We start from the raw sequence: 20,475 nt of genomic DNA on the forward strand, positions 1-20,475 counted from the left end.
GTTCTGGTTTGTCCTAAGATCCACCAAAACCTCGATCCACGTATTGGCCACCACTATTATAAGGCATATATAATAAGTTGCTTCATGCTGACGTTTGCACTGAATCCACCACACTTCTCACTGTGCTACAGATAGTGTTTATGCATTGCTGTAGTGCTGCCTATAAGCAGTAGCATGTACTACTTAAGAAAAAAATCTGAAATGTTACATTTTTTTTACTATGCATTGAAAAATCTCCAAGTACATAATTCCATGTTTTTTTCAATGATTTCGAAATTGAATTTCTGGAAGGACTAACTAAATACCAGATTCCATATCCCGTGGATCAAGCTGATAAGATTTGTCTCTGAAGAAATTTATGGAACCATATTTTGACTAGCGTGACAAATTTGTGTAGTATAAATGTGAGCACGCTGCTTCATATTCTCATGACAAAGAAGCTTTCTTTTCTGCTCATGCCTTGCTATACAGACTCCCCCCAAAATAATCAAGATGTGTATATTCATTTGTTTTTCCAGAGGAAGACTGGCTGTTAAGGCTCCGTGGTGGAGAAAGCCGCTGTGATGGGAGCGTGGAGGTGTTCTTGAACAGCACGTGGGGAAGAGTTTCAGACACTGAATGGGATTTACAGGATGCCAGTGTTGTCTGCAGACATTTAAACTGTGGCCTTGCAATAAAAGCATACAACCCCTCTAAATATGCTCCTGGGAATGGCCCTGTCCTTCTATCACAGATTGAATGTAAAGGAAATGAATCTTCACTGCAAGGCTGCCATTTTTCTCAATCTAACGAATCAGCAAAATCCAGTGGTAGCGTAGGGGTTCTTTGTACAGGTGAATGTTTAATTTGAATTCAATAATACAAAAAAATATATATATTGTATTGTACAAGAAAGAGTGACACCACTTAAAAAAAAGACTATGGGCCAAATTTTAATACAAACAAAAATAACAACATCACCACCAAAATCCCTCAGGTGAACATGATATTGACACCTCAAATGATTGACCAACAGTGCAGGCACAAAAACTCTCACTTCACAGGGTAAAGGATTTCCCACCTTATCCCCATAATCAGGCACTAACAAACTGTTAATAACTTGTTGTTGTTAATGTCTTTCCCTGTGATCAAAATTGGGCCCAATATTTTTGATGTGTTTTCTTAAATCCTGATTTGTTCTGCACGTGTTTGACAGAGCACCTCCAGGTGAGATTGGCAGGCAGTGGCAGCCAGTGTGCAGGAAGAGTGGAAGTGTACCACAGGGGCTCCTGGGGGACAGTCTGTGATGGTTCCTGGAACTTACCCGATGCTGACGTTGCATGCAGGCAGCTTGGGTGTGGACCTGCAGTACAAGCTCCTGGCTCTGCTGCTTTTGGGGAAGGCTCTGGGCCAATCTGGCTGAACGATGTCAAGTGCCTGGGAAACGAATCAGCTCTGTGGGAGTGTCCTTCAGCAAAATGGGGAGAACAGAATTGCAGACACAAGAAAGATGCTGGGGTTGTGTGTTCAGGTAAATGAAATAAACATATAAAAGTGTGGATACATTGCAGATTGATACAATCTAACCATTCAGAAACTGAGCAATAGAAAAAGTGCATCAATCCTTCTAGTGTGTTCACACATATGCTGTTATCACTGGTTTAAATTCCATTATCCTTATGTTTCTGTTGCAGGTACAAATCATGTGCTAGTACACGGCCAATGAAAACTCTTTTTTAATGTTTCAGAGTTTAAGGATCTTCGCCTGGTCAGTGCTGAGTTTGACTGTGCTGGGAGACTGGAGATATTCTACAATGGAACCTGGGGAAGTGTCTGCTCCAATAAAATGAGATCCACCACTGTAAACATCATCTGTCAGCAACTGGGATGTGGAGGCAAAGGCACACTGCAGTACACTAACCAGTTTGGAGCAGGCTCTGGTCCTAAATGGCTTGATGAAGTGGACTGCCATGGCTTTGAGTCTGTCCTGTGGCAGTGCCCCTCATTGCCATGGGGACAGAATACATGCCAGGACTCTGAAGTTGCTGGAATTGAGTGTTTAGGTGAGAAGTCATGTGTGAGTGTACAGTGGGAGTCACAGTATTTACTCTGGCCAAGTTAGAATGGAGGGTGGAGGGTGGAGGGTAACTGCTGTGACTACCTATATAGTACCGAACTTTATTGGAAAATATAAGGTTACTGCAGATATCCCAGCTTAGGTGTGCAGAGAACCCATTACTTGGATAACGTTACCAGAAGTGGACGAGGCTAAAGCCGTAAAAATGCATCATTTACATTTTTTATTGTGCAAGATGCATTAGTGGTGTGTTGATACACATATCTTCTGAATAACTGCCTTTATGAAATATTTTCCTTGTTTACAAAATGATTGAGTTTCAATCAGTAACAATCTGACAGTGTTATTTAATATAGAACCTGTCGTGATCAAACTGAATAAAACTCTTATTTTATAAGCGATTATTTGTCTTGCTTTTTATAATCCTTTTGATATGTTTGATATATTAGTTTCCTTAGAAATGCGTGATCTCTGCAGTGAATTGTGGGATTAAAGTCCAAGGCATTAACCTCGACAAAGAAATATATATCCGGTAACTACAGCAGTAGCTTATGTTAGGTTTAAAGAAAGGTCACGTTTACATGATAAATCAATTGGATTTGCATGTTTTGCAACATATTTTCATTGTCAGTTTACGGCCTTGGTACGGCAGTACAGTAAAAATGTCAGCGCCCCAGATGAGAGGAAAGTCTGTTTCCAATCAGCTTTCAAAACACTCAATACGGTAGTTAGTTGCCATTGATTGATAGTCAAATGTAAATTTGAGGGAAAGGAAGCATTTCTGCACATTAATAAATAGATGTGTTCTGACTAATTTAATAGATGTCGACAAATACTTCTTAAAGGCAGCTACTCTGAAAATATGAGGATAAGCACACCCCTTAAGTTTATTATGATGCATTTACTTTTACATTTAATTTAGGGCAGCAGTGTGGAGTAGTGGTTAGGGCTCTGGACTCCTGACCAGAGGGTCGTGGTTTCAATCCCAGGTGGGGGACACTGTTGCTGTACTATGGCAATGTGCCCCGCCCCTGTGTGCATATTATGTGTTGTATGTTGCGTGCGTGTGTTAATGTTGGTGTATAGAGATTGGTACACAGGATATAAACGGGTCTGTGTTTCACGTGTATTTAAAAATGTAGATTTGTATTTAGGCACGAGGAGGGCACAAATCACTTCACGTGCTGGTTAAATGTAATATGTGGGCACGGGGTTGCACAGAATTAATTCACGTGCTGGGATTCAAGTGAATAATTAATTAGTAATTGAATCCCAGCACAACAGTATATATAGACACATTTTCATTCAGTCGGGGTTGGGTGTTCGGTGAGTGGAGAACGGGATTGGAGACGGAGGTAGTAATTGTTAAAATAATAGTAGTGAAATCTGCTCACCGTGTTTTGTCTGTGTAGTCCGTTTTGTTTGTCTGTTTATTTTGGCCTCAAGTGCCATGCCCTGTGTTTTGTCTGTTCAAACCTTTTATTTTCTGTTCTGTTTATTAAATGCTGAGCGAAAGCATTCGCTCAGCTTCACCAAACCACACCTCTCTGTCTGTTTATTTCCTGCTTCTGGTCTGACGCCACCCACTCCGGCCGTCTTTGTGACATGTACCCTTGAGCAAGGTACTTTTACCTAGATTGCTCCAGTAAAAACCCAACTGCGTAAATGGGTAATTGTATGTAAAAATAATGTGTAAAAAAAATAATGTAATTGTATGTAAAAATAATGTGATATCTTGTAACAATTCTAAGTCGCCCTGGATAAGGGTGTCTCCTAAGAAATAATAATAATAATTTACTAGTTAAATGGGGAATTCTGTTGTACATTGTGAATGTTCTATCTGACCTCCCTGACACAGAATCACACTTCTCTGACTGCCAACCTGCAGCTGATGCTCCCTCCCTACAAGAGAGATTGACAGTCATCACAGCCTTGAAATCAGGAGCTGATTTGCAGAGTTATTTATTTAATTGAAAAAAAAAATGCCCTGAATGTAATAGGATGTTTAATTGCTAATCTTACTCAGAAAAAATGCCATACTCATTAAGAGTACTTTTTTGTACTAGTTTCTTGGCATGGCCCAAGTAATCTGTTGGGAACTCAGGGTGTTTATTGTTTTTGTGTTTTGCAGGACACACTAGGAAGCCTGCTGTTACAACTGTTTCCAAAGAAAGAGTCTGTGCAGGTGATTATTGTGTCTCTGAATTCAACTTGTTCTAAGAATTTGTATTTATTCTCTGTATGATGATGTATAGGTTTTGCTTAATTTTACTATTTTATGAAGTGAGAGAAAACTTTGAATAAAATATTATACCTTATATTTAGCTGTTTTTGAAACCAAATACTGATTACTAACTTTACGTTTTTAAAATACATTATATGATGTGAATTGGCAGCCTCATGGTACCCAAGCGAGAGCTTGAACCACGCTACAAGAATCAGTAGTTAATAGAGATCATATCCCACAACCTGGGGTTATCTTTTGCATGGCAATCTCAGATTGGGGACCCTCCATAGAGTCAAACTGACCCATCGTTTGTGTTGTAATTGCAGAAGGGCAGGTGAGGCTGGTAGGAGCAGACAGCCCGTGCTCTGGCAGAGTTGAGCTGTGTCACAGTGGGTCCTGGGGTACAGTGTGTGATGATTCCTGGGATCTCAATGATGCCCACGTGGTCTGCACACAGCTGCTCTGTGGCTCTGCAGTAACTGCTACCCAGGAAGCTCGTTTCGGAGAAGGCAATGGGATGATCTGGCTGGACGATGTGAACTGCAGGGGCACAGAGATGTTTCTGTTGGGCTGTCGCTCCTCTACGCCCGGACTTCATAACTGTGAACACAATGAAGATGCTGGTGTAATCTGCTCTGGTACAGAAAGACACTTTTCACACTTTGACAGTTCCCCAAAAATGTGGCAAAAGCATGTCTTCTGAAACACACAAATCATTACTTTACAATTTAGCATGGTTATTTTATATATATTTTTAAATACTGTATGCAGGGTTGGGCAGTGGAAACTATTTGTACAATGGAACTTTTCTACCAAACCATAAAACTAACTGCTGCAGAAATGTTCAATAAAGTGTCTTCTCAGTAGAGCCAATAGAGCTGTTTTAGCTCCTTTAAAAATGGTGGTGTGCGCACTACTCCCAAAAGTACAGAATTTCTAAACTAGGTCTTGCAAACCGCAAAACAATTGATCTGTGCCAGGTTACGTTTACCTTTGTGTGTGAAGAAGTTTCCAGATAGCTTTTACATCATTGTCACATTATCATCTAGCAATGTATTTTTCAGAATTCTGCATTGCCTCAACCTGCAATCACACTGAAAGTAAAATATACAAAGTAAATACATTCATACACAAGGGAATCACATACTACTGTCTGTATTTGCAATTCATTTATTTCAGTATAAGCTGTGTTTGGGGCCTGCCCTGTTGCATTCCAGGTTAGTCTTAAATGTGCTTAATGAAGCAGTCATGTCTAAGCCCTCCTGTGACCATGTTCTTTCAGGAGCAGTGCAGTCTTCCGAAGCCCAGCCAGCTGGGTGGCTCCAGGCTTTCATTGTCACCTGCCTGATTCTGGGGATTCCTCTGTGTGCAGTGACAGCTGCTCTCCTCATCACAACATGCAGATACAGGAAACACAAAGGTAGGGCTGAGTACTTAAGACAGCCTTTGGATCAGACAACATGTACATCTCAAGGGTGGGCAGCAGTACAGTGGAAGTGTTTATTTAAGAAAGCTCTAAATGCCTGTCATTGTATTATAGGCTGAGGCTGAGATTGGTGGGCGTGCAATTAATCTCCTCTTAGCAGCTAATGGGTTAACAATACTGACATGAGCATAAGAGCTGTACTTGGCTCTCGACTACAGAGCATGTTCTTTAGTTGAATGGTAAGGTGTTCATTTTGAACACTGAGGTTTGAGGTTTGTGTCTAGCCCTTGCCTTTCACTACAGGAAACACCATGATTGCTGCCCTAAGTGATCCCTCCTCTCAATCCTATTTAAACCTCAGTTTAAACTGCTTGTTGCTGACACAATCACATGTGTTGCCTAACATGACAAGTAAACTGTGATGCTACTGTATTTAAGTAGGTCCTCACATACCAGTTAAGATTTATAATAAGAAAATATTCATTCCCCAGGCCCTGGATCCAGTGAAGGCTATGACCCTGTTTATGAAGAAATTGACCAGAGATTACACATGAAAAGATTAGATCACTCAGGTAGGTAAAGACGAAGGTTCCTGTGAACTGTGTTAGGATTTGTTAGCCGCTTACTTTTAGTTTTATTTTAAGGATCGATATTCATTACCTTATTGGGCATTTTTCGAGTAATGAAATAGTAAATTAGGGGGTGAAGTGGTCAGGCCAGATAGTTCCTTAGCTGTCCAAGACGGACCAGAACAAAACATGCAATTTGACTGATATGCAGAACTGAGAATACAGTCACGTGCTGTACACAGAGTTGAGTGTCGGTTCTATACAGCAGTTCCTATCAGCAAGGTCTCCAAGCACTCAATAACTAATAAACCATGTCATGTTATACTCTACACAACAGTTAGCATTGTGCAGCCCTCACATCAGCCTGTGCTCAATCCCATTAGAAAAAATAGAAATATGTATTTTGTTTTTGCATGAAATCAGGGAGTGGTGAGAGGACAGAATGGTTATCTATTGTTGATCTTTTAAGACCCAACTTGACAACATCGCTGATGGCTAGAATGGCTTCCTCCCGTTTGTAAATTTGCTTATATTCTTGTGTTCTGAGGTTCATGAAAATATCTTCTTTCCTTTCTGAGTTTGTGTTTACTGTTTTATAGTTGAACTTCCCGAATCCAGGTGTGAGGATGTTGGCAGTGACACAGAGGAAGTTGAGGATGTTCAGCAAGAGAAAGATGCAGAATATGATGATACTGAAGAGAATGACTACGTCAATGAAACGGAGGACAGTGGTAAGGTGCTCTGTGACACTTCACACATCATATAATCTACACTATTTAACACTAGAACTACCAAGGTGGTCAATTTGACCATTTGCGGTTTTTAAATTGAATTTACTCTGCCTGTCTGGTAGATACGAGGCTGGGCATTTATGACTTTTCCTAAATATATGTATTAATTATCCTGACAAAGTATGAGGCGTGGGGTTGCAAAAATAAGGGAGCTATAATACCTTCATACTTAGAACTACCAGACCAGTCAAATTGACTGCTGCATAGAAAACAATTGTATTTAGCTTATACAGTACAGTATTCTATTTTATTATTATTTGTATTTATCAGTCAGGACTGTGCTGGTGATGTATTGAACTGTGATTAGATCAGTCTGCAGCCCTTACATGAATGGCTGCTTGTAATCTAAAGTGTCTGTTGTAATTCAATCAGCCTTTTGTAGCATCTACTATCTGTCATGTGAGCAGGTATCTCCTGTGATCTATTTTTAGATTCACTCAGGTTACTGTATATGTCAGAAGTTACCCAAAGGAATGCAGTCTTCCACAATTACACTGGAGAAAAAGAAAACGAGTTGCCAAAGACGTAATACTGCTGAGCAATGCTTAGAGTTACTACAGAATTTATCTCAAAGTGAATCTGGAGACGAAAAAGTTGTTAGCACTGACAGTGATAAAACTGACGCTGGTAAAGAGTGGGTTTGCGTAGGAGAATTCCAGCAGTGAAAGTAAGGACAATGCCGGCACCAATGCAAGGAAATCGCCCCAGCACTCCACTGGGAACACCTGGACACAGAACCTGACTCGCAAAGGGGCGCAGAAGAGAACGTGGAAGAAGATGCTCTCCTGTGGCATCCCCTGCATTGTATCAGCCGCTTCACCTGTGTCAGCCCCTGCGCCTGTACCAGCCGTTTCTCCAGAATAGCGCCAACACCTGAGGCAGCCTCTCCCGCACGGTAGCGCCAGCACCGCCAGGTATTCAAGAGACTGGTCGTGATGACACTGTTTGGGGCATTATAAATCCTGGTCTCCACACTGCACGAAGAAGGGGTCAACAAAATGTTTTGAAGGAGGTTTCTGGACCCACTCCATACACAAAAAGCAACATCTCTGATGAGAGCATATTGAGTGCTTTCCATTCATTGATAGATGAGCGTATGCTTCACCACATACAATGCTGCCCTGAAGCTGAAGCCCACCGACAACTAAATGATGATTCCTGGTCAATGCCCATGGAGGATTTGGAAGCATTTATTGCACTATTGTTTGTTCATGGAGCATATGGTGCCAACAGCCTGTCACTGGACAGCTTGTGGTCCAGTAAGTGGGGACCTTTTTTTTCCCAGACTATGGCATGGAATCACTTTTATGAAATTATAAAATGTTTGCGTTTCAATTTGAAGACAACCAGAAGCATGCGCCTTCAAAATTATAAAATTGCCCTGGCATCTGAAATTTGGAATCGCTTAATTGAAAACAGTATTCTCTGCTACAAACTGGGAGAAAACATTGCAGTGGATGATCAGCTTTTTCCAACAAAAGCAAGGTGTCGGTGGACTCAATATGTCTAACAAACCTGACAAATTTGAGATCAAGTTTTGGCTGGCAGCGGACGTTCAGTCCAAATATTTGGTCAATGGCTACCCCTACTTGGCCAAGGATGAGACTGTCCCAGCTAACCAAAGGCTGGGTGACAGTGTGGTACTTCGGCTAATGGGACCTTATTTAAGGAAAGGGAGAAATGTTACCACTGACAAACAATTAGTTTTACCTCACTGCAATTGGCAAAAGAGTTGAAGAAAAAAACAAGCCTGGTTGGAACTGTAAATAAACAAAGAAGAGATTTGAGATCAAGAACTGGACAATCGCTGATGGCTAGAATGGTTTCCTCTCATTTGTAAATTTGCTTATGTTCTTGTGTTCTGAGGTTCATCTTTTTTTTCAGTCTTCTTTCCTTTCTGAGTTTGTGTTTACTGTTTTACAGCTGAACTTCCCAAATCCAGGTGTGAGGATGTTGGCAGTGACACAGAGAAAGTTGAGGATGTTCCGCAAGAGAAAGATGCTGAATATGATGATATTGAAGAGAATGACTATGTCAATGAAACGGAGGACAGTGGTAAGGTGCTCTGTGACACTTGACAGCTGGACACACAGGATATAATCTATACTATTTTACCCAATATGTTGTAGTAGAAGATTAATACTGTGTGTTCTCCAGTTGAAGCTTTGTTTTCTGATGGCACTTCAGTGGGTTCATATCTCTGTGTAGACATAGCTTGCATGCTTGGCAAAACCAGAGACAGTAGGCTTACCTACATAAAGCAGTGCTGCTGTGTTTGTGTAAATGCTGTTAAAGGAATGTCTGTGTTGCTTTCTGGTTTGTAGCTGAGCTTCCTGATGCTGGCTATGACGATGTCGGCCATGACACACACACAGGTCAGGATGGCCAGTTAGGCCCTGATGCTGAGTATGACGATATTGAAGAGAATGACTACATAAATCTAGAAGAGAACAGCGGTAAGTCTTATCTACTTGACATAGGGTAATAAACTATGACGAACACAATGTTTGCTTTTCTGAAATGTGGATGAATTTTGTTACCTGATGTTGTCCCCTAGTTTAGTTGGTTTCAGTTCTGATTTTGGTGCTCAATGTTTTACAGGTGGTGGGGAGTATAATTCCATAAGTCTTCCATGTTTTGCACTTCGATTCACTGCATAGGTCTCAAACGTGCAGTACAATACATTCTTTCAAAACTGCACATCTGAGACCCATGTAGCTAATGGAAGCAGATATGATTTTATGGAATTCATTTGTTAACTATAATCCCTTTTGAGGTATGTTTTTTTAAGATTGTTGGGATACAGTAAACAGCACTTTGAAATTGGAGACAAACAAATCTCTAAACCCCTCTCTGAAGCCACTGAAAAAATGATTAAATGGATTAATTCATTATAAAAAGGCAAGGGAGCAATCACATTGGTGAGCAGGTGTTTCAACCTGTTCAGATATGTCACAATACCAATACAGCTCGGAACTTTGGTCAATTCCCTTGACAACCAATTCACTTTGGGAAGAGTACCATTTTAGAAGCACAATAACACACTCCAGGGTGTTCATATATGGTCCAAAATCCATAGCCCTTTCATGTGTTAGAGAGCAGTAGTTCTCAAACTGGGGAGCACGGACTGTATACTGGGGGTGCGTTAGAAAGTTCAGGGTTTTTAATTATATATATATATATATACAGTGCCTTGCGAAAGTATTCGGCCCCCTTGAACTTTGCGACCTTTTGCCACATTTCAGGCTTCAAACATAAAGATATGAAACTATAATTTTTTGTGAAGAATCAACAACAAGTGGGACACAATCATGAAGTGGAACGAAATTTATTGGATATTTCAAACTTTTTTAACAAATAAAAAACTGAAAAATTGGGCGTGCAAAATTATTCAGCCCCCTTAAGTTAATACTTTGTAGCGCCACCTTTTGCTGCGATTACAGCTGTAAGTCGCTTGGGGTATGTCTCTATCAGTTTTGCACATCGAGAGACTGAAATTTTTGCCCAATCCTCCTTGCAAAACAGCTCGCGCTCAGTGAGGTTGGATGGAGAGCATTTGTGAACAGCAGTTTTCAGTTCTTTCCACAGATTCTCGATTGGATTCAGGTCTGGACTTTGACTTGGCCATTCTAACACCTGGATATGTTTATTTGTGAACCATTCCATTGTAGATTTTGCTTTATGTTTTGGATCATTGTCTTGTTGGAAGACAAATCTCCGTCCCAGTCTCAGGTCTTTTGCAGACTTCATCAGGTTTTCTTCCAGAATGGTCCTGTATTTGGCTCCATCCATCTTCCCATCAATTTTAACCATCTTCCCTGTCCCTGCTGAAGAAAAGCAGGCCCAAACCATGATGCTGCCACCACCATGTTTGACAGTGGGGATGGTGTGTTCAGGGTGATGAGCTGTGTTGCTTTTACGCCAAACATAACGTTTTGCATTGTTGCCAAAAAGTTCGATTTTGGTTTCATCTGACCAGAGCACCTTCTTCCACATGTTTGGTGTGTCTCCCAGGTGGCTTGTGGCAAACTGTAAATGACACTTTTTATGGATATCTTTAAGAAATGGCTTTCTTCTTGCCACTCTTCCATAAAGGCCAGATTTGTGCAGTATACGACTGATTGTTGTCCTATGGACAGAGTCTCCCACCTCAGCTGTAGATCTCTGCAGTTCATCCAGAGTGATCATGGGCCTCTTGGCTGCATCTCTGATCAGTCTTCTCCTTGTATGAGCTGAAAGTTTAGAGGGACGGCCAGGTCTTGGTAGATTTGCAGTGGTCTGATACTCCTTCCATTTCAATATTATCGCTTGCACAGTGCTCCTTGGGATGTTTAAAGCTTGGGAAATCTTTTTGTATCCAAATCCGGCTTTAAACTTCTCCACAACAGTATCTCGGACCTGCCTGGTGTGTTCCTTGTTCTTCATGATGCTCTCTGCGCTTTAAACGGACCTCTGAGACTATCACAGTGCAGGTGCATTTATACGGAGACTTGATTACACACAGGTGGATTCTATTTATCATCATTAGCCATTTAGGTCAACATTGGATCATTCAGAGATCCTCACTGAACTTCTGGAGAGAGTTTGCTGCACTGAAAGTAAAGGGGCTGAATAATTTTGCACGGCCAATTTTTCAGTTTTTTATTTGTTAAAAAAGTTTGAAATATCCAATAAATTTCGTTCCACTTCATGATTGTGTCCCACTTGTTGTTGATTCTTCACAAAAAATTACAGTTTCATATCTTTATGTTTGAAGCCTGAAATGAGGCAAAAGGTCGCAAAGTTCAAGGGGGCCGAATACTTTCGCAAGGCACTGTATATATATATATATATATATATATATATATATATATATATATATATATATATATATATGTCTGTAAAGGTTTCTTTATTTGTTATATTCTTCTTGGTTTAACTTGGTGATAATGTTCAGTATTGTCTGAAGATACGTGCTTCTCTCACTGTTAAAGCCTGACTCATTGAATGTCTTTCAGCTGGCTCTTTATATGACGATACTGGAATCTTGAGCAGGAGACTCAGAGGTGAGTTTTTGCATTGCATGTATGAAAAGAGTATGCGTACAGTATAAAGAAGGCTAACCGGACAGCATAGCTCTGGCCAGGGGGTAATACACTTAGGAGAAGGAGAGCCTGGCTACAAGACTAACTTTCAATCTCCAGAGCTTTTTGCATTTGGAATGAAACGTTTATTTCGTTCTGTATTTTTTAATTCCAAGCCTTTACATATTCTAACTAAAGTCTCTTTGTCATCGTTTTCTTGTAGGGGATTGAAGGAAGCAACAGGCAGAAGTACTCCATGGCCTTTCTAATAGAGTTTGCTTGAGCTGTAACGCATGCGAGCTAGTCAGCCCTTCACACACTGCGCTCGGACTTCCCTTCTGACTCATAGCTTTTACAATATTGATCATTTTTACTGTGGAGACAGTTGAAGAATGTGCACATTGTGACCCGGTCTTCTCATTGTGTTCTGAATGTTTAGGATGGAATGTATTATCTTTGAAGGCTATATACAGGTTTTCTACACCAAAATCAAATTAACTTTACCAGTCATAATTGTATTTGGACCACAAGCCTTTGTATTGCCTTCATAACTAAAGTTATGAAATATTGTTTACTTCACCAAACTGAAATGTAATTGTAGATGAGTTATTTCCTTTATTGAAGTCACTTCGCTGGCAGACAAGCAGTACTGGGATTTATTGCAATCTAAGTGAGGCTGGTATGAGTCGATCATTGGGGGGTGAGCTGTTGCATTTTGAACCCTGGAAAGGTCATTATATAGAAAGGAAGAGTGTAAAAAACTATTACTATCTAATCATCACCTTATTGGTAACTCCATTTGTTTATAAATCAAAGGACCCACACCAATTCACCAGTTCAATCTAGTCCTGCATTGCTGTGCTTTAGCTGCGCTGTTCATGAAGTGTTGTTATTAGTTTGTATTATATTGCTTTGAAGAGTTTATACCTTAATTCCCAGTCATGTTGTTGATCCTGAATCACTTGGATTCTTTAAGACCAGTCTGACAAAGTCTTAAAGGATCCAGGTGTTTAAGGTTTGTTGTACTATAACCCTTAAACACCTGGAAGAGAATATTAAATGAATGGAGATGTAATTGTGTGCGTTTTTTTTAAATATTGAAACCTATAGTACCAACCCTAAACAAAGTTCAAACTGTATTAGTTTAATGTCGAAACATATGCTTAATGAATGTCACTTTGAGACATGTAACTTTTAAATCCCTATATTTTGGATTATGATGCTTTAAATGCTTTAAGATGTATGGCCATTTTTTCTATGAGTAATAAAATTTGAATCCTGAAGAACATTTAGTAGCTTTTTGTATATGTTTCTGTTTGTTTTTTAATGTGTTTTTTGCTATTCCAAAATGAAAAACTGCTACGTACTGGACATGTAAGTTAAAAACCTGCAGTCTGAATTAGTTCAGTTTAGGTGGTTAAACTAAGCACTGGATTTTACCAGCAGGGGGCCCATCTCAATTTGGTTTCAAGGCCATTCGCAGGAAGCACTGAGCTCTAGGCCAAACTGCTTTCCTGACTTGTGTCTGGATTTTTGACTGATTCATTTACAACGAACTTGTGTTGTACCTCATTTTCCCCTGTGAGGGTTTAGTATAATTTGCGTTTCAGAAGAGTTTTCTGTGATGTGTGTGCGAATGCATTACACAACAGCAATCATTCATTTACTGATCTCTAGGTCAGAGGCCCAAGTTCTCTAACTGTATATGGATTTCTCAAAGGTCACTTGTGAGATAACCTTATCAATAAAGTTTATTTGTATAATCATATAATACAATGTTTTCTGTAATTTTGTATTATTGATTGTAAAAATGCAAGACATTGTATTTAGGGTGACCGCCTTTTCAAAATGCAAAAATGGGTTACCTGCCATTTCTTATGCTGAGGTATATTTACATATTTAACTATTTTTTTACTGTTTCCAGAGGGGGGGGGGGGGGGGGGGGTTGGTGGGCGGGGGGAGAGGGTTATTTGTAGCTTTTATTGTTGTTGACTATTTGGCAGATGTCACTGTAGTTGCTGTTCTGTCTCAATGGCAGCACGCTGTGTTTATTCATTTTTAAAAAGGGAAACTCAGGAAAGAACAGAAATGCAGCACTCTGACCGAAACACTTTACAGCATGTTGATGCAGTGTCGTTATCGGCATGAGATGAGATGCCGGTGTGTTTCAGTTGTGCGTACCATGTGAAAGGTTTCTGGGGGCGCCTAGCTACAGTATATACATACATTTTTGTATTATTTGTTATTGTTATTGTTTTGCAATCTAAATTCTACAATGAAGTCTGTAATTTTGAAACACAGATGTAGAAAGCAAATGCTTTTATAAAATGCAGGTTTTCAGAGTATAGTGTGACCTCTGAGCTGTATAATTGTAATCACATGAGGATGTTGCAGTTTAAATGCAATGGCTAATGATACCTAGATTACCATTTAAAGGATGTATTGTTCAGAAGTGCGCATGATTCCAAGGGTGTGTTATACTGGAGTCAAATTACTTGGTCTCAATTTAGTCTTTTAATTGTATCTCTTTCACTTAGGTACTGTAGGTTGGGAGATGGGTACAGTAGGTAGCAAGAAGACTGTGATCTTTAAAAAAACAGTATTTTAAACTGCAGTAGTTTAGTCTCAAAGAGGCTTTAGCTAACAAAACAGTTGCATTAATTTTCCATGCCATAGACAGCCACTAACTATATAGGTCTCAAATGTGTAGTATTGAAAGAAATCTATATTTCAGCAAACATGTTCTTTCATTTTAAAACATGATATATGGACCTACAGTATACTACGTTAAATAAATCTCTGTTTACAGTCTTTGCATTTTACTGGTCATTTCCCCTGGAGAGTGAGTTTGTCCTCACCACTTTGGATCCTTCTTTCCTGTCAATAACCAACCAGCTGCTTCCCCAAATGACTGGCGTGCTATTCAGGCAGTAACATGCTTGACTCCAAAGACACTGCTAATGTGAAATGACCTAGAAAGTACAAGTATAACATATTTCCTGGAACACAAGTCAAGCAAAAATAACTGTCTTTTACAATGTGTAGTATCAGGTTTCATGTTTTTAAATTGAGATACATGTTTGCAATATCATATGATTTCTTCTAAACCACACGTTTGAGACCAATATGGTAATGGTAGTGCTCGACTCGTACAATCACACAGTTCTCCAATAAAATGCTTAAACATGTATCTGGGTTCTTACTACACCAAGGAAGTAAATAGAATGCTACAACATGAATGTGACTAAATACTACATTCACCTGATCTTGTAGAAAACTCCACATCATGTATATATATATATATATCTGTAAACATTATTTGTATATTATGGATTAGAAATGCATTGTATTATTGTATGTGAGAACATAACAAAATGTATGAATGTGTATGTGGCAAAGTGGTTTGCAGTGTACAGGTGCAGGAGTGATGCGGTGCGTAATTAACAGAGACTTGTAATCCAGTTGGAAAGTGGTTGTTTTATTTTTATAATTCCAGGTCTGGTGACAAATAATAATCCCCGGCAACACACAACCATGTGTAGCGCACGGAGTAAATAACAACGGGGTTGCAGTCCCAAACAATAAACATGCGTATCCGTCCCACAATATACTAACACGGTCACCAGTCCTGGGTGCGTGCAGTAGTGCTCATGTTGGGTGATACAAGGTTATCCGTGACAATAGTGCAGTGTTGTTCCTGGTTTTGTGCTGGCCCTTGGCGACAGCTCCGGAATGTGTTAGCCGTCTACTAATACCAAACAATAATAATTAGTAACAAACAAACAAAAACACTCACAATATTTTATCACAGGTATGTCTCACAGGTCCTACCGGGTTCTATAATTCAAACCAGTGAAGGAACAAATTGCGTCTCTCCGTCTCCTTTTATGCTGTCACACATGACCCATTGGTAAACGAGTGCAGCCGCCCCTCCAATCTGCGACTGTCACATCGTTTCCCTTCCGGGTTGATGAGTTAATGCACTGGAGTTCCGCTGTTCTCGCTACTTAGCGCCCTCACAGGTCAGGAGGGAGATTTACCACTGTATTTCTGTAACTGTGTATTAATGATATAACTGGACTAATTAATGAAACTGCTGTGTCTTAGGAAAAGAGCAAACTGCTGTGTCTTAAGAAAAGGGCCCCTTGGTTCCTGGCAGGAATACTGAGCTGAAGATGACCAGGGCTAAGAGGGGGGCATCTGGACTGGGTATGTGAAAAGACTGCAAACACAAGCAGTTTGGTGCAAGGAAGACATACAAAATAGATGTCAACAAGTCCCAACTGCAACAGCAAGCTGCTGGACGAAAGGAACCAGACAAAAAGACAAATCTCAAAGATCTGTGAGTTAAAAAGGTAAGGTACACAAGTGAATGTATCTACTCAGCAGAGTGAAAAGACTATCCAAGCAAAGTATCCAAGCAAAACAAAACATTTGGTGCTCCACATCGAATGCTAAACAAGGTGCTGTCACTCTGCTAAGCGAAACTGCAACTCCGGGACTCTGCTTAAAAACGGACAAAAGACAGGACTCTCCCTGAAAACTGAATCAAGACGGGACTCTCCCTGAAAACAGACCCAAGATGATGAAGCAAGCTGCAAGCGAGTCAACGACCACAAGCAACGAGACTGAGGCCCGGCTGGGGGACTGCCATAAAACTTACAGAGACTGTTATCAGACAAACCAGTCTGGGTATGCTGTACACCTAAAACTACAGTATCCAAAAGAAACGATTAAAGTAACAATGTGCAAGATTGTATAACCATCGTTATGATTTGAGATTTTAATTGTGTTGCAGTCTTTGTTTTTGGGATATATATATATATATATATATATATATATATATATATATATTTTTTTTAAAAAGGACGACTGCTGTGTAGCAAAAGAATCAAAATAAAGAAAAGGATAATATAGGTACATACAAATGTGAACAATATAAATATAAAATCAATTATCAAAATGTTTTGGACTATTTTCTTCATCTACCTTCCGGGACTCTGCTGTAAAACAAAGTTGACAAAACTGGGCTGCTTTATACACAGTGACAACACTTGCATTCAATTAGTCTAATAACTTAATGTTCGTGTTATTTCAATGATCTTAATTAATAGTGCAAATTTGCAGAACTGCATTCGATGGTTTTGTGTGGACAGTTCCTTCCTCTTCATAATAAAGGGTTTCCCAATCGACAATGTCTATTCACTATCGCTTCCGATCAAACGTTGGGTTTTTTGAAACTCGTGTTTTTTTTTTAGGATTTTTTATTTTCGTACACTGGGGTAATTTTAAAGAACTGCTTTTAGTTTATTTATATTATAACTGAATTATTAACTTTACTATTGTTAGCTGCGACAACCGATAGCCCAGCAGACAGTGAAACACTCTTGGTACGTTTATGAGCAGGTCATACGGATTATGACTATTATAAGTATTACCAATTCTCTATTTATGAAACATGATCAGCATAACTTTTCTTTAGGTGTCAAACTGTTAAAACAAAAACGACTGATCTGCTGGGTAAAGAAAAACTGAAGACTAATCTGGATTCTGTGACTAAGTTTAAAATACTGTACTTTGCTACCTTCCAAAGAGAACTCATCGGCATATCTTCTTAAATTTCTTTGTCGGTTTTTGCAACAATTATTAGGGTATTTACCCTCAGTTAAAAAAATATATAAATGTTTTCTAAAACCAGTTCTTCAATTTCCATGTACTGATTCAAAATAAAAGTTGTTGTTTTTTGGCAAAGATGGAGGAACAAAATATTCTAGGCATGCGCAGATTAATTTACATGACTGCGCATGTGTTCTGACTACAAATGATGACACTATTTGGCACAACACCGGGCGATAAACTATAGCTCCCAGAGGGTATTGCGATTTTATTAATCGTCTCACCCGGTCCCCTCTTTTGATTGGTTACGTGTAGAAACGAAGCGTGCTGTGGTTGAGCGCTAAAGTCTGGTCTTGATGACGTTTACTGTTGTGAAGTTGGCGATGGAAGAAAATGAAGCTCTGAAAAAACAGATAAAACTGTTACAAAGTAAGTGGTTTCATCACGTTTAAAACAGAGGTTTGTTATTTTAGAGTCGAGGTAGCAGAAAACGTTTTTGCATGTTAGGAATGCAGAGAACCAAGTTCGTGTTTTTGTGTGATGTAAGTAACCTATAATGACAGCGCTGAAGATAAACTCTGTTATTCCAATTAACCAAACACTTAACTAATTAATTGGCTTTATTTTAGACCCGTTATAAAACATCTCTAAAGACGAATGGTCGAATTAACCTTTCCTTGCTAATTAATTGACACAGTATGTAATTGTAACTTGTAATATTGAATATGCATGTGAAACCTAAAATAACATTTATATAGCATTTAAATTACTATATTTTACATTTTCAAACAGTTTAGTAGTAATATCTGGAAAACGAGCTGGGAACTCATTACCGAACACATTTCTATTCTGGCGGAGTGCTAACTTTTTTTTGACAAACTGGCTTCTCAGTGTCTGTGTTATCCTAAAAATGTCCTGGATTGGTTTGGCCTACTCGGTAGGTAACCCAGTTTACACGCGAGACGTGTTAAGAAGTCGTTTGAAATTATTTGTTGTTCTGCTCACACGTGTTGTGGTTCATGAGAAACAGATACACCCCGAAAAAAAGTTTACGAGGGTAAAAGGCCTTAGAGCGGTATAGTTCTGGATATCGTGTATTTAAATAAGAAAAAAAAAAAAAAAAAAATCTTGTATCATTTTGGTTGACCGGATACTTTGCTAAATACTGCTGGCTCAAACGTCATCTAAAATGAGAAGTGATCATTTGATCATATTATGCATCATACAAGTAGCCCATCGGGACCATCACGTGTATTGTGATGTGTATCATATTGTGATGTTTTTCGTATTGTGACATTAGTATATTGTTACAAACCTATTATCCTCGAACTTTAGGAGATGTGTGTGCTGAGCAATAGATTGATCCATATCTTATGAAACCTAACACTATGATACAGTAGTCTAGCAACCACCTGTGGTCCATTTGACCTGATGATGCATCTACTATATGTAAATGCAGGGTATATTTTAAGATGCATCCAGGACTATTAAACACGGAATAGTGCTAGGTCTAGAAATACAAAGGCGACCAGATGTTTAAGTCTTTAAACCGCGAAAGGAAATATTGTGAATTACTTACAACTTCCAGGCTATTGGGAAACTCTATTTTCACTTTGGCAATGTTTGATATCAGGTTGAAAGTGAATGCAAAGACTCCCAATTCAGTGTCCAATCTGCAAACCAGGCCCTTTGCTACCTTCCAAAGATAACTTGTCGGCATCTGAAAACACTACATATCTCAATATTTCTATTTATTAAATGGTTACTTCATAGAATCACATTTTTCCCCCAAATATTTAATTTCTTACCATTTAATATGACATGGTATTTGTTCTGTATTTTTTCTATTTCAGTTTCTGCTTGGATCATTAGTGTGCCATGATCAATAGGTACTAGGAATTTCTTTCAGCCACTTTCTACTGTTACTATTAAAGGTGATGAAATGTGTTATCTTTTGACTGTGTGCAATAAATGAAGCCCTCTAATCAGCTTTTCTGAGTTTTGTGTAGAAGCTGCCCTGATTGCAGAAACAGGAATTTCCTTCTGAAGTAGTTATTAAGTATGGTAAAGCTGAGACATGGATCAATATGTAATAAGATTACATCGTATTCCTTTTCTGATTAAATGAAATGTTGTCACTTCTTTACTTACGTAAATTAATACTATTTAATCTTTCTTAATATAGGCATAAGCATTAGCCTGTGTAAAATGTGCAGGGGAGTTTTCAGATTGTCAGGAGACGCTTTTTCATTATCATTGATTGATACTGAAAATGTATCACTGATTGGTACTGAAACTGCACAAACAAGGCAGGAAATGTCATCATACAATTAACAAGTTTAACAGGTGCCTTTCTGTTTTAAATGATACCTGTCTGCTCAAAACATGTTAAAATGTATAATGTATAATGTGATATGTTGTAACAATTGTAAGTCGCCCTGGATAAGGGCGTCTGCTAAGAAATAAATAATAATAATAATAATAAAAGTTTTATTTCCAAATTTCCATTTGGAGAAACCTAAAGGGATTGACCCCATCCCCAGTAATTCGAGCCCTGACATTTGCTGAAGGAAAAACATGTTTTATCAATGTGTTGTTTTTCTTCTATTAAACTAATAGATGTGATAAAGTAAAATACCTTCTATAGCGATCACACGTATGCAACAGATAGCATTAATATTAAATATGAGTACTCCATTGTCTCTTTTTTCTTAAACTTTGCAGGAT

General features: G+C 39.0%; 2 protein-coding genes and 1 long non-coding RNA gene across 3 annotated transcripts in view; 2 read left to right on the forward strand and 1 right to left on the reverse strand.

Annotated features, from left to right (window-relative positions):
• Nucleotides 1–13,427, forward strand: part of LOC117394560 (antigen WC1.1-like) — a 36,668-nt gene extending 23,241 nt beyond the window's left edge. Inside the window, exons 9-20 of the mRNA XM_059018630.1 lie at nt 519–833; nt 1,196–1,510; nt 1,728–2,042; nt 4,188–4,241; nt 4,610–4,921; nt 5,566–5,703; nt 6,201–6,281; nt 6,878–7,009; nt 8,993–9,124; nt 9,394–9,525; nt 12,067–12,114; nt 12,356–13,427. Coding sequence (XP_058874613.1) covers nt 519–833; nt 1,196–1,510; nt 1,728–2,042; nt 4,188–4,241; nt 4,610–4,921; nt 5,566–5,703; nt 6,201–6,281; nt 6,878–7,009; nt 8,993–9,124; nt 9,394–9,525; nt 12,067–12,114; nt 12,356–12,363 — 1,982 coding nt within the window. The 3' untranslated portion in view covers nt 12,364–13,427. The remainder of the gene's footprint in view (nt 1–518; nt 834–1,195; nt 1,511–1,727; nt 2,043–4,187; nt 4,242–4,609; nt 4,922–5,565; nt 5,704–6,200; nt 6,282–6,877; nt 7,010–8,992; nt 9,125–9,393; nt 9,526–12,066; nt 12,115–12,355) is intronic.
• Nucleotides 13,428–15,594: 2,167 nt separating this feature from the next.
• On the reverse strand, nt 15,595–16,924 carry LOC117972349 (uncharacterized). Its single transcript, XR_004663433.2, has 2 exons — nt 15,964–16,924; nt 15,595–15,877 (listed from the first exon to the last, which is right to left on the reverse strand). It is a non-coding gene; the product is annotated as an uncharacterized LOC117972349 (long non-coding RNA).
• Nucleotides 16,925–17,979: 1,055 nt separating this feature from the next.
• The window catches only part of LOC117435521 (zinc finger CCCH domain-containing protein 3-like), a 128,230-nt gene continuing 125,734 nt past the window's right edge, over nt 17,980–20,475 (forward strand). The window contains exon 1 of the mRNA XM_034058778.3: nt 17,980–18,177. Within this exon, the coding sequence (XP_033914669.3) occupies nt 18,105–18,177 (73 nt within the window). The 5' untranslated portion in view covers nt 17,980–18,104. The remainder of the gene's footprint in view (nt 18,178–20,475) is intronic.

Source organism: Acipenser ruthenus, chromosome 3 (genome assembly GCF_902713425.1).
Source record: "Acipenser ruthenus chromosome 3, fAciRut3.2 maternal haplotype, whole genome shotgun sequence".
NCBI classification, from domain to species: Eukaryota; Metazoa; Chordata; class Actinopteri; order Acipenseriformes; family Acipenseridae; genus Acipenser; species Acipenser ruthenus.